This window comes from Podarcis filfolensis, assembly GCF_964270895.1.
Source record: "Podarcis filfolensis genome assembly, chromosome: 6".
Lineage (NCBI taxonomy): Eukaryota > Metazoa > Chordata > Lepidosauria > Squamata > Lacertidae > Podarcis > Podarcis filfolensis.
In genome coordinates, this window is record NC_139609.1 from 62,581,951 (window position 1) to 62,595,922 (window position 13,972).

At 43.2% G+C, this 13,972-nt stretch overlaps 2 protein-coding genes across 5 annotated transcripts in view; one reads left to right on the forward strand and one right to left on the reverse strand.

Moving 5' to 3' along the window:
* Positions 1-7,248, forward strand: part of CAMK1G (calcium/calmodulin dependent protein kinase IG) — a 36,095-nt gene extending 28,847 nt beyond the window's left edge. For all 3 annotated transcript variants that reach the window (XM_083617507.1, XM_083617505.1, XM_083617506.1), the window contains exons 9-13: positions 544-622; positions 2,182-2,269; positions 3,042-3,466; positions 5,714-5,846; positions 6,464-7,248. In XM_083617507.1, the coding sequence (XP_083473633.1) occupies positions 544-622; positions 2,182-2,269; positions 3,042-3,466; positions 5,714-5,804 (683 nt within the window). In that variant the 3' untranslated portion in view covers positions 5,805-5,846; positions 6,464-7,248. The remainder of the gene's footprint in view (positions 1-543; positions 623-2,181; positions 2,270-3,041; positions 3,467-5,713; positions 5,847-6,463) is intronic.
* A 298-nt stretch (positions 7,249-7,546) lies between these two features.
* The window catches only part of LAMB3 (laminin subunit beta 3), a 53,678-nt gene continuing 47,252 nt past the window's right edge, over positions 7,547-13,972 (reverse strand). For both annotated transcript variants that reach the window (XM_083617329.1, XM_083617328.1), the window contains 5 exons: positions 13,016-13,223; positions 11,367-11,508; positions 10,338-10,514; positions 9,532-9,685; positions 7,547-7,898 (listed from right to left, as the gene is read on the reverse strand). In XM_083617329.1, the coding sequence (XP_083473455.1) occupies positions 7,759-7,898; positions 9,532-9,685; positions 10,338-10,514; positions 11,367-11,508; positions 13,016-13,223 (821 nt within the window). In that variant the 3' untranslated portion in view covers positions 7,547-7,758. The remainder of the gene's footprint in view (positions 7,899-9,531; positions 9,686-10,337; positions 10,515-11,366; positions 11,509-13,015; positions 13,224-13,972) is intronic.

Genomic DNA, 13,972 nt, shown 5'->3' on the forward strand with positions numbered 1-13,972 from the left:
GTTCAGTGTTTCGTAAGTCGAATGTCCCACATTCAACCCCTGCCATCTCCAGTTAGAAGGACCTCCGGAAACAGGGCTCAGAAACGTCCTGGAAAGGTTCTGACAACCGAAACAAACCAGCATTGTACTGTGGTTTGATCAATATAAGCAGTGCTATTTTTCAGGGGGGACTCAGGGGGACGCATACCCCTAAAGATTCTGTGAATCTTTCTACTTTTGTCCATTTACTGTATTTATTTTTCCTGATTTGAACTATAAAATGGTGATTTTCTTGAGTCAAAATGAGAGTACCCCTAAACATTTATTTTTTAAAAAAGCACTGGTTATAAGGGAGCTTCATAGACATTCACATAAAATATTTTACACGTGTAAGGAATTTGTCAACTAAGTTAGCATTCCCTCCAACACAGGCCATGTATTTGGTTACAAACCAAATGAACCATGAAACATGTGGTGAACCCTGAAACGATGAGCTCTGTGGTGCATTGTTTTGCTTTCCTGCCTTTGTGCTGAACCCTGCCTCTCCTCATTCCTTCCAAACAGCCAAGGATTTCATCTGTCACTTACTGGAGAAGGATCCAAATGAGAGGTTTACCTGTGAGAAGGCCCTCAGGCACCCCTGGTAAGACGAGTGCTGCTAGTAGAATAAAAACATGCAACTCCATATCGTAGAGAAATCGTAGTGGTCATGGCTCATAAGACAAAATTACCTTCTATGAGATCTCAGTTTGCTGGAACCTGCAGGTGGGAAAATATGGATAGGCAATTGTTTTTCTTTAAGAATGTACATGCTGTACCTTGGGAATTGTAGTACAGTATGTGCTATAAAGTGAGAACTGGAGAGGATTCTTACCGCCTTACTAAACTTCAGTTCTGAGGATTCTGGCAATTAAAATAGTATAAAACTGGTGTTAGCTTTTAGTGTAGATTGTTGAGGTTGTTATGGTGAGCCTTCTCAAGCAAGGGAGCAGTTGAGCTGAGCCTCACAGGGGCAGACAGGCTTGTGGTGTGTTCTAAGTTCTCCCCAGGATGACCATTAAAGCAAGTAGACCCTTCAAAAAGCTAAGAATTACTCCATCAGCCCTGTGTACCGAACAATATAAAGAGCAGTTTTGTTTGTTTAAAAACATTTACAAACAGCTTAATATTTCAAAAACCTCTAAGCAGTATACAACGTTTAAAAAGGCCAATATAATTTACACAAGAATGCAACCTAAAACCAATAAAACAGGAATATAAAAGCATGAAAAAACAAATGAAACAATAATTCAAGGGAATATAATGATCATTTGAGTGGCTTCCTGCTCAAACCAAATCCTTTGAGAGGGGCATGTTCACACAAAATAAGGTACGTTGGTTGCACCTCCCTGAGTTTGTCAAAAACTGAAAAAGAATTATATGGTTTTATGATTCTGTAGTTCAGAAGATCCACAGATTGTACAGTTTCACTGAAGCAGCCCCAGTCATTCTCTGCTCTAGTTCCTATAAGTTAGATCAGGGTAGTCCAGTGCGTGACTCAAGGGTCACTTGTGGCCCTCAGGGCCTTTTTTGGGTGGCCCTCAGCAACATTTGATGCCCCCAGCCCAGCCCTCATGCTGCCTTCCCAAAGCCTGGTAAGGGGGATCCTGGGCTTTGGGAAGAAGGTATGAGGGCTCTGACAGGGTCATAGAGTCCTTCTTCCCAAAGCCTAGTTAGTGGTTTTCTAGCTTTGGGAAGGAGATAGGAGGGCTCTTGGACCGTGCCTGAGCTTCACGCCTCCTTCCCAAAGCCCAGCGCCTCACTTAGCCACCTTCAGGAAGGCAATTCAAGGACTGGGATGAGGGCATGTCAAATTTTGGCCTCGCTCCCCCATCCCCTGGTGCAACAAGGCCCATGGGTTCCATGTCAAAGTACTCTTGTGGCCCATTTGGTATGAAAAGGTGGGTCACCTTGAATTAGATCTACCATTTGGCATGGCTGTTCACTGTGAGGACAGCCAGGGAGGGGGAGGGGACATCCTCCTCTGACCATGCTCAAACACTGAAGAATTTGTTTATATTGTGCTCTATTGCCTTTTCCCTTTTGGGTTTAATTACTACTGATTGAACATACAAAGGCATTAGCTAACTGTTGCAAGAATGCAAAATGCCTCACAAACACCATCTGCCTTTCTGCCTGTTATTCCTCTCCCTCTGTCTGCAGGATTAATGGAAACACAGCTCTCCACCGTGACATATATCCATCTGTCAGTGCACAGATCCAGAAAAATTTTGCTAAGAGCAAGTGGAAGGTAAGTTGCTTGGTGCTGCTATCCAAGCATATTACGATACCCAAGGACATTCAGCTTGGTGTCTAGCAATGAATAAATACCCCGAAGAAAGATTTCCCAGCTAAGACACTCCTCCTGGAACTCCCTTAGCAATTAGTATTGGCATACCAGAAAATTTAATATGGATTTGGCCCTGCCATGTTGTACAGTGTCCCTCCTTAATGGCAGACTTGTCATACCAGAGAAATAAAGGACTGACATTCATTTTAGGAGTTTAACTTCCCCCTGTGTTGGGCCTTTATGGCAGCTGCTCTATATACCAATTTTAGATTGGTATCCAAAATGCACTTTTCACTTCTGAGCATGTCTGCATAGGATTGCATTGCCCTTGTGCAAAGTGGTTTGTAACCTTTGCCTTTTATTTATTTGTTCTATTTAACACAGTTGATAAAACATTTAGTCATTACAAACCTCTGAGCACTTTTGCAATGAACATGAGAGGCAGACCCCATATCCACACTCTGTTGACTGGAGCTGATGGCAATTGTAGCCCAGAAATCTGGAGGGCACTGGGTTGGCAACGCTGCCATATTCAAATAAACATGGGATCTCCTGGTTTTCCTGTTACTTCTGCCTGTACTTGAGGGAATGCGGCGGGGAGAGCAGGAACCTGATGTCTGCTTCCAATGTCACTCCAGAAAGAATTCCAAGAGCAGAGTAGCATCTGAACAGACTTAATGTTCAGTAGTCTGGTAGGCACTCGTACAAAACTTGCTATCTTCTTCTTTGCTAGCAAGCCTTCAATGCTGCAGCTGTCGTACACCACATGAAGAAGCTCCATATGAACTGCCACCACCCAGATACCAAAACCAAAAGCAGCCTCCCGCTCATAGAAGTGCAAAATGCATCAAGACCCAATACTCCATCAGTCGCCAGCCACGAAGAACCAAATCAAGAGGCCAAGATGCTGGGGCCTGTGCTTTCATGCCAGAACACTTTGGAGCTTTCTAATCAGCAAAGCAAGATGGCAGACAGCAAGTGTTTGGATCACCCGGCTACCACACCCCTCCCTGTCACTTCCAGCACAGCCACAGAAGACCACCAGAGCTCTCCAAACGGACCTTCATTTAGCTGCAACACAGCATGTGGAACACATGAGAAAGTGAAGACAGCTTTTTGCTCAGAGTCAGTGCTCCTCAAAAGAGGTGCCAAACCCCAGTAAGTGTCCATTCCACCACATGGAATTGTTGAACAGGAGGCCCTAATTGTCAGTGAGGGCGCAATCTTATGGTTCGTGGGAGGGCATGCCAGGGGTCATGGAATAGATCAGGTCTAACTTACTCAGTGTTGGAGACCTCAAACACAGGAGAAGGAGATCTCATGTTAGATCCTCCCTTTTTTCACTGCTGGCTCCTCCAAACACCAGAGCTCCAATCTCAGCATGGCCACAAAGGACATGCCAGGAAGGGGCTTGGACCCAAAGGCTCCTGAACTGCTTTAGTTCTCTGATGCATCCTCTATCTGGGGAATAATTTAGTTATGCTCCTGAATGTGATTACATCTCTCCCTCCACTTCCTGCCCTCCATTGTTTCCAATGGGAGGGGAAATGTTAAGCCAAAAAAAGGGGGGTATGGGAATGTAGAGCTTTCCTCCACTGTTATGTCTACTGTGGGCAAGCTGTTTGAAAAATGAATAAAAGAAGCATCTCTCTCAAAGGCTTAGCTCTTGCACTACAAGGCCACCCAATGCAACGCACAATGCAAATATAAAAATGAACACTACAGTATATTAAAGCCAACTGTACAAAAAGAAGTGTCACAGAAAGACCATTGCAACAGTTTCCCCCCTATTTTTTCTAATGGCCAGCTTTGCTGGTGGCAACATTTGCCTAATCCATGTGAACCTTGGAGAGACTTTTTGAGAACTTTAATAAAGTCCAAAGCCTGCACATTGTGGGTAATTCTGCCCAGTAGGGTATTAGGGGGGTGGGGTCAGGTTTTGAACATCCAGTGTGCATTCAGTATGCATTATACCTCTGTGCTAAATGTGCTCAACCATTTCGGCCTTCCCTGATACATTGTGTGAACCTTTCCATTATGCTGTAGATGGGTTGTGATTGCCAAACCAGTTCAGGACAGCTGGATACCGAAGGAGAGAGACTTGCTTTGTCCATTGCATTTTTTCCACCAGGTCCCAAATGAGATGCTGACATGTGCTCCCACAGAGCAACAATTGTACCTCTAACCATTTTTGCTTTATCTTCTTTGGCGTATCTTGAGATTTATTGCAAAACTCACGGATTCTGATTCAAAGGAAAATATGAAAAGGCAATTTCCCTTGCCTTGAAAATTTCCTGAGGGTGTAATATCAGACTTGAAGTAATTTGCTTTCACACACAGAACCCCACAAAAATATTTGCTTTTGTTAGGAGACCATGCTGGAAATGATTCCCTTTGCTATGCGTTGACAAAACCAGAATGCACTGATGGCTTTAAAAAGTAGAGTGCTGCGATTTGGTGTCATCAAATCATGAAAACCCATCAGATTCACAGTAACTCCTAAAAGTATGACAGCTTTAAGAAGCTTAAATTAGTTTGTTCTCAGGTTACTCTATAAGGTGGATATAAAGCCTATAATGACAGGAATGTTCACATTAAATTTATCCATATTTTATCCCAGATTAACAAGACTCCCACATAGAACAAGCAGTGCATGAGATGTTCAAATGTACTTTATGGTCTTGCATGCAAACCCAGCCTTATAAGTACTTCCTTTTTCAAATTAGGCTTTTTTTAATCCACTTATTTTTGAAATGTTAAGGCAAAGGTTTTTATCCAACTAAGTTTTCCTTGAAGTAGACCCACTGAAATGAGTTGACCTAAATTAGCCTTGTCTATTAATTTCAGTAGGTCTACTCTAAGTATGATTAACATTGGATACAACCCAAAAATATCCAAATCTAGCAAGGGAAGTTAATTAGCAGAGGTAGGCTTCTGCACCTGTGACTTATGTGTATGCAGTGAAGCAAATGGGTGTGTAACTTCATCTGAACTGCAACACTCATCAAAACTCCCTTGTACAGGCTGGATACATCTGTAATTTGGACGTCAGTGTGTTACTACACTCTACGGAACCTCAGTTTTGTATGAAATGTGTCTGATAGGATTCCCAAATTGTTGCAAGTTAAGCAGTAGACTATTACCCCAACTGACTGTCAGCTTGATTCTTAACCATTTAATCTGCTGTAAGGATTTTATGCTGATGTGAGTTTCAAAATCATGCAGGGGGGAAAGCAGTAGTTTACTTCTTGCACACTTTATTGGTGAATAGATCCTTGAGCCATAAAGCTGCTGACCTATAGATGAGCTGATTCATATGTAAGTATTTTTAAACAATGCTGCTGCTGTCTTCCACACATATAATTCACTCTTGTTTTGTTTTCAATGTTCTCTTCCAAATCTCAGTCATTTCAACTCAGAAGTCCTTGTTCCAGTGAAAGCCAGTAACCACTCCTATTTTGGCACTGGGCAAACTGGAGTTTGTTTGGTGATGTGATTGGAAAATCAGCCATTTGAGTCTTTCTCATACATTTACCGGGTAAGTGTGTCTAGATCCAGACGTATTGCAGGGCCCTTTCTAGTGGTGAAACCTTGATGATCCAGTTGCAGTTCCATTATCTCCTGTTCTTGCTTAATGCTTAGGTGAAAAGTGTCTTTGTTTAGCTAGAGAAGTTGGCTTAAATGTGCATGTGCCTGGATGGTGGTTAGAGAGATGGGTGTAGAGAAACTTCTGACTTCTAATGAATGAAGGTGCCTGCCCCATGCACTGCTTGCATGAAGCTCCCAGAGGTTCCCCATGAGGAAATGTGCCCTTTGGGATCAAAAAGATCCCCACACCTTAAAGCATGCTTAACTCTATATTGGATTATGGCCAGTGTGCCACCTTCTGAGAGATCCTTAATGTTTAATAAGTATATAATCTCTGCCAAAGCAGTTTGAGATCCAGCAGCGGTTTTGGTTCTTGGGGACAAACACTTAGTTTTATCACTGGTATTACTGTGTAGTTTTTGCTGAACCACTATCCTCCATTTCAGCACCCTGTTTCAGTGGGCAGAGCTTTTAAAAACACCAACCACAAGATAAACAACTGTAGCACTTCTGAATTTTGGGGAACTATGTTACAACTATGGGAAACTATATTTCATCTCTTTTCAGAAGGGCTGTTGGATTCATCTCTTCAAAGCCACAAAATCAAACATCAATTGTGCAAGAAGAGAGAAGAGGAGCCTGGTCTGAGCTCTGCCAGGCCGAAGTGAGTTCTCAGTTGCCTGTGGCCGTTCATTTAAGTGCTACACATTCATAGGCCTGAGCAGTGTTTTTTCAGGGGGTACTCCAGTACCGGCACCTCTTATTTGTTGTTAAAAAATATGGCACTTACTGTAACAACTTCATGGTGAGTACTGGCACCTATTTTTCTAGTGGGGGGGAAGCACTGGGCCTGAGGATTTCTGCGATGCAATTGACTTGAAATGTTAGAGGGGTCATTAATACCAACAAGAAAACATTTATATGAAAGGAAGGCAGGTTTTTGCTAGTCATTTCAGTGTACTTATCTACATCCTTGCAAAAAGCTATCTTTTATGCGGGGGCGGGAAGAAGGGAGCATGTTTGCTTTGTATCTATAGCCTGTAGCTGTCCAGTGGAATAACAGAACACTTGCCAGGAGTTCTTCTTTTGTGCTGAGCCCATGTGGAAAAGGTGATCAAGTCTGAATGCATTCTATGCTGGCTTGCTTGTGTAGCTTTCATTACAGCTGTGGTAGCCAACGAGATGTCCTCCAGCTGTAGGTGGGCAAAAACTTCCATATTCCTTGTACATCTTCCAATGGATGCAGAGGGGACATACATAGCATTCCTATTCTCTTGATGAAGCCAAGTTCTGCTTCCAAGCCAGTGATTCTACAATATGTACCATGCTTAATAAAGCTGATTGGTTTTTAAGTGCTTGCTGGTTATTGATGGCAAAGGAAGCGGTCTGTTAATTCATTCTGGAGGGCGCTCACCTGAACTCCAAGGGCAGATTTTCTTCCTGCCGTCTGCAGAGTGTTATGCTGTCAATAAAGCAGGTGGTGGCTAATAAGACAAGATGTCCTTGTAATATAAAGTCCAAGATACAGCAGTGTCATTATTGCTGCTCACAATCACTATTCATGACTGTGTTTCTTCCCTAATCCAAATCCAGCTTCAGTCCCCCTTGTTTCTGTAGTGCAAAAGTTGCAAAATAAGCACACTCTCTACATAAAAAGGAACCATCTGCAAGTTTTAATTCAAAACGGTAATTCTAAAGTATAAAAAAAGACCTTGAAAGGCAAATAAATTAACCCACTGACTTCTTTAAAAGCTAGGGCTCTTTTGGTTCACAGCTAGCTTCTCCTCCTGATAAAAGTGAACAAAGTTGTTTTATTTGTAAAGAGGGAGGAAAACATCTGAAAGGAGACAGGAAGGGCTGTGCTAGTCCGTGCATGTGGCGTAATATTCAACTCGACGACTGATATGATCGCGAATGGCTTCCACCTTTTTTTCCAGGCCTGCCAGCTTGGCTGATTCAAGGAGAAATGCGCTGTTGCTAACTTGAAGCTCTGTTTCTATAGCTGTGGGTTGAAAAAGAAATAGGGTACATGCACGGAAAAGAAAGGTTTTTGTTTCATCTCCAGTTCTTTAACATTATATATGTGTGTGTAGGCTGTTGCTCAGCAGCAGCCATGGGTTTCTCATTCATCTGATCAGAGTGAAACTAAGCTGTTATATAATATGCCCCCTGTTGCAGAGTGTGTGTTAATCTCTCAAGGTCACACTTTATCTCTGGAGATCACTGGCTGATTCCTTGCATCCTACCCTCCCCCTTGCTTGCATTACCAAGCATGCACAGCTCTTTGTGCACAAATTCAGCATTACTTTTAAACTTCCTAATGCAAAGAACAAGCTTCAGTCCCAAGAGGAGGAAAGGCATATGTATGCAGAAAGCAGAAGACAGGTTTCAATGAGGGAAAAAGGACCTTGAGCACAACAAATCAATTAAGTGCTGCCACAGTTTGATGCAAGCATTCCTGCAAGTTCTGGATAGTAGTACATCTATTTTAGTAGACAAATTCAGCAGCTGACTTTTGCTTGAGTCTACACCCATAGATGCCTTGCAGACCACATTTTCTGCCTATCCTTAACATCCCCCACTGAGCCTTCCTAAAACAGTGGCAGGATCTGAACCACAATTTTTTTAAAAAATTTGCTGCTCTATCACATAGCATCCTGAATCAGTTCCTTCCGATTAGGGGCAAACAAGTTTTGGCATTGACGTCAGCAGACACTGGTAAAATATGCTCTTCGTGTTCTGCATAGGAAATTGCCTGCTGCTCTATTTAGTAATATCAACACTCCTTGCTGCATTTAGCAAACTCTGAGCAGGAGTAACTGCCTGGCAGCAGCCAGCTGCCAAGTCTCTGGCACAGAGAGGCACCTTCAATGAAAGCCATTCATTAGAGGCACAGCTTTATCAATGGAAGCAATGCCGACTCCCCTTTCCAGCAACATCCCTGGCTCTGAGCCAGCCAGTTACTCATGCTCCACCTGCTACAGGGGCCAAGGCATTTAGTCTACGCACTGGCTGCTTCCCAAAGCGTGTCGAGCAAAGTCATTAGGTTTGAAAGCTTCAAACTGAAGTGTTCAAATGAAGCATCGAAAAAATCTGGCACTTGGCTTGGCAACCAGTTGTTAAGATGCGAGCCTGTGAGTGGCTCTATAGGACACTGTGTTTACATGACACCCCCACCCCACCTTTCAGTGGACATAGCATCAAAAGAAAGAGCGGAGATACACGGGGGTTATTGCAGTCGCCGTTCATTTCACCTTTCCACAAAACCCTGAAACTGGACTGGCAGAGATTTTGCTACTCCAGAAATGCACACAGCCTCCATTTTGGAGAACATGCTCACAAGGCCTTATAGTCTTCAGCAGACTCCCATCACCCCAATTACTGGCCACACCAGCTAGGACTAATGCAAGTTGGATGTCATCAACATCCAAAGGGCCAAAGGTTCCCCATTCCAGATTTGTACCCAAAATGAAACACCTTCAATACTGCTTTTGACTTTAGTAGGATTCTACTTATTCTAGAGATAAAATTAATCCAAAGAGAACCTTTAGTTCTTTACAAATCTGTAATCCTGTGTGGTCAGGCAAGGCAGAGAAAATTACTGTGAGGTCAGCTATAAGTCATGCTCTGCTTACCTCCCATTTTGGCCATCATACTCAAGGCTTCTGTGAACAATGTGCTGGCCTCCTTGTGGGCATTTTGGATCCGAGCCCCTTGCTCTCCCAGGTTTGATCCTTGTCCCATCCTCCTCTTAAGTTCTGCATATTTTTGTCTCACCTGTTCAAATCTCTGTGAAGAAATTGAGGGAACAGGCTAAAGTCACACATCTGACGGCTCTATCATGTGGATGCCATAGAATTTCCAATATCCCAGCCTCCACTACAATATCCCCCAATGTTCTGGAGCAGATCTGTGGAAGGTGCAGAGGGTGCAAAGAGGAGGAAGGGGGAAATTCCATTGCTCAAGCACAAATCCTTGCACTAATAGAACAAGTGCATTGAATATACCCCTGTATAACTAGATCAAAGGATTATGAAAAAAGATGAGCTGAGGCTGACAACTGCATGTGATATGTAAAATGCTCTTTAAACAACCCAATTCTATGAATTCCATCAGTTCCTCAGTGGTCTGTTGTTTAGGGCTATAATTGAACCAAGCATGGAAAGCTGGACAAGCAAAAGACAGAAGGTATGTATGATAGAGACACTATATTATAGTGAGGCAGCATGTCATCGTCATGAATAACCACCAAACTGGGAGCAGAATTCAAAGCAGCTCCCAAAAGGTATTGGCCAGGGCTGCTTGACTAATATTGCACCCCAGAGCATGCAAACAACTACAGGAAACACAGTGATATGTTTTCCTTGAATCACAATGTGACAGCTTTAAAATGAAGGGGGAAAGAAACATTGTCGTGTCTGGAAGCTCCCATTTCCCATACCTGCTGAGTGCTCCTTGCTTGCTCACTGGCTTCTCCTGCTTTTTGCTGAGCATCAGCAGCCAACAACAGGTTCTGCTTTGCATTAAGCTGTAGCTGGGCAAGTCTCCCAGTGAAGCCATCCAGCTGACCAGTGATGTCCTGCACACGCTTCTCAGCTGGATTAAGGACAGCCTGGATCTGAGCATCCCAAAAGAGGAAACATTTAGCAATGAAATTCTTGTCCCTAAAAAAATATATTCATTGCAAAAACTTTGTTCAACTCAAGAATCTATGGAAATCACCAACTTTTTTGGACCAGCAGGCACACTTCAAATATTTAGACTGCTATGGGTGCTAGTTCCAAAATGGTGGTTGTACGGATGTGGCAGAACACAAAATTGAAGCGTGTCCAGTCATTGCTGATTTCTGCCTCCTGCTCCCCCAACAACCTTCTGCTTGCCATAGGAAGTCACTCATGCCCTGCTAATCTCAATGGTGGAGATTGCACAATATTGATTATGTACACAAACACACACACACAAATGATGCTGTTGTTGTCTAATAAAAACAGAGCATTCCCCAGAACCGGGGAAAATATGTGTGTACAAAAATATATTCCCTTGCACGAAAAAATGCAAGACGGCCAACAACTGCCCATGTCCTCCAAGTTGGCAATCCATGTCGCAGGAATTAATGAAGACACTTAGCTTATCCAGACTTGAAATGGGACTGGATATTTTTATGTTAACTGTTTAGGGTTAGAATAGTTGACATTACCTGGACTGGGCAAGGGAAGGGAAGTTATGATGCTCTGAGACTGAAATCAATCTTTATAATGTTATGCCTTTAAATAGGTAATGTGCTTTATTGTTTCTGTCGGGGAGTGTGTAGGTGTTCCACCTTCACAGACCTTCTTCTTTTTTTAACATGAGTCATCGACAGAACAATAAAGATGTATTTGGGCCTGGAGGATCACAAGTCTTGCCGGCTTGCTTTAGAGTAAGCCATTCATTTGGGGGCTTCAGAGCCAGACACTCAAGCGTCACTCACCTCATTAAGGCGGTCTTGGATGAGCCGGAGGGAATAGCCAGAGCCACTGATGGTGTCCTCGGCCTCCTGAAGTGCTGAGTTTGCTTGCTTCAAATTCTCCACCACATCTTCCACATTGGCCCCAATAGCATTGGCCCGATTCCTAGGAAAATGTTAAATATATATTTATTAAAAAGAACCCCTCTGAATTCCCATCACATATTGCTACATGAAAAATAGACAGACTGGGCCAGGAAGAAGTGGGAAGTGCCAGAGAGGATGGACTACAACAAGCATCTATAAACAAAGGCTGCATCCACACCATACATGTAAAGAACATTTTACTCTCAAAGGATCCTGGGAACTGTAGTTTGTTTAGAATGCTGGGAAGTGTAGCTCTGTGAGAGGTAAACTACAGTTCCCATGATGCTTGGAGGTGCTTTGGACATATTGTATATATATGCAGCAGGGACAAAACCTTGAGCAGTGTTCAAGCAAGATAAGCCAGCAAACTTTAATTCAGAATCTTAGGTGGTTACTGAAGTGAGTGCTAGTGAAAAATGCTGTCTGTGTAAAAGATCCCATCACTTTATGCTAGCATGGTGAGAGCTAATAACGTAATGTACAGCAGCTACAATATATGATCTGTCATCCAGGAAATCCTTGGCTCCCATCTCCATTCCAAGGATAAGTTTCTGCAAGATGCTAACCTTCCACACTTGCAGGGATACTCTCAGTATAGCCTCCCTGCTGCCAAGAGATATCAAAAAGGACGAGGAAGTGGGGGACTGACCACCTTTAACTCACTGGATCTGGCTGGGGATAAGTTTCACTGAAGCAAGTCACTGTGCCTCACTCAGCTGCCTCTGACCCCACCCAAGTAATTGAAAAGTTTAGGGGGGAATCCTATACAAATAATTCAGTGCAAATACAAAAATTGTGCACATAGTAACAACAGCAGCAATTAAGTGAAGAATACGAACTCGGAGCTACCTCCCCATGCTGCTACAGCAAGCACTAAACCCAAGTACACTAGTTGCCAAAATTGTGGAAACCTTTTGGGGAAAGTGTAATTTCGAGGTCTGGTGGCTCATAACACCACCTTTTTTTGGTTATTTGGCTATATAACCTTTGATAGAATACAGAAAATTGAACAAACTTTGTTGCATTACATTCTTCATTAAATTATCTTTCCATCGATATATAATTTTATGGTATTACTCTAAAAGAAAGTGGTGTTATGAGAGCCACCAAACCTGGGAAATACACTTTTTCCAACAGGTTTCCACAATTTTGGCCACTAGTGTAGGTGGATTGGGTGCAGGGTTAATGTCTGTCCAGAAAGGAGAGCAATGTTCCTGTATTCAACCAATAGAGTGGGGTGATGCTTCAATGATGTGGCTGGCATGCTTCTACCAACAGATCTCAGTGGGTGCTAAATGAAACCACATCACATATATAGTGTCTTCTTTGCATTAGTTTAAAAACTTGAGGTTTTGAGCACATGTCCCCGGGAAGCCTCAAGAAGGCAAAGAATCTTCTCCTAGCTATAGGGCAGGACCTTTCTTCTTCTGAACAATATCTTAGGTGGGCTCATGCCCAAATGCTACTGAAACTACAGATTCCCTCACTCTCCTTACATGATCCAACGGTACTAAAGGCCTCTTTACCTGGCTTCTTCTGCCTGCTGCTGAAGCTGTCTGGCCTTAGCAACATCCCCAGCCGTTTGTGAAATGAATGTCTCGGGGCACTGCAGCTTAGCTGCCAGGCTCTGAATCTCATTCATTTTCCTGAGGACTGTGGCAGTGTCAGCGGGAAGGCGAAGGGAGAGGACGTAATCGCTGACCTGCTGGATGGTAGCAGCCTCAGTATCTGGATCTGCAAAGATAAGAGTGGAAAAAAGTCAAGTCGAGGCCAAGTGAGAGTATATATCTTATTCAACAAACCAGAAGCTTCCTTGAAGCAAATCAAACACTGGGTCGCTAGGGAAAGCCAGATCTGCTGCTCTTCCAAATAAAATTACAGGACAAATATTGGTGCAAAGACACACACATCTCATCTTCACCTATGTTCACTCCAAACTCTTGTCCTTACTGTTATTTTTTCCTTGGAGATGGAAGGAAACACTGTTGTCCAATCATGGCTATGGTAAAATCCAGGATTTGCCCAGGATTTCAGAAAACAATCTGAAGAAACTGAACTCAGGCAGGCCACAACCCTATTCAGGTGTTGTGCCTCCATCATATGAAGAGGAAGGGGTCTGGAGAAGGGAGCCTCCACAACATGTGACACAGGCTAAAGCTCTGTGTGATCAGGGTTTGAAATCATACAAGGAGCCCAAAGGCATAAAGCAGACTCTGAGATTCAGACCTTCTAGTTGTGACACCTGGAGAGCAGTGGGGACACAATGCAAGGAGCATGGCTAATGAGCATGGCTCCATTCTCCTGTGATTATTAGAACCACACAAAGGTTTTTTCTCCTGAACAGGGCTTGTGTGAGTCTAGGAATTAAAGGCATAACTGAGGCCAGTTAAGCCATGGGATGTTGATGGGCTGGGAAATGGAGGGAGAGAATGAGAATTGGCCTGTGTGGGTGTGTCAAACTGTTTATAGTATCCTTGAGCTCA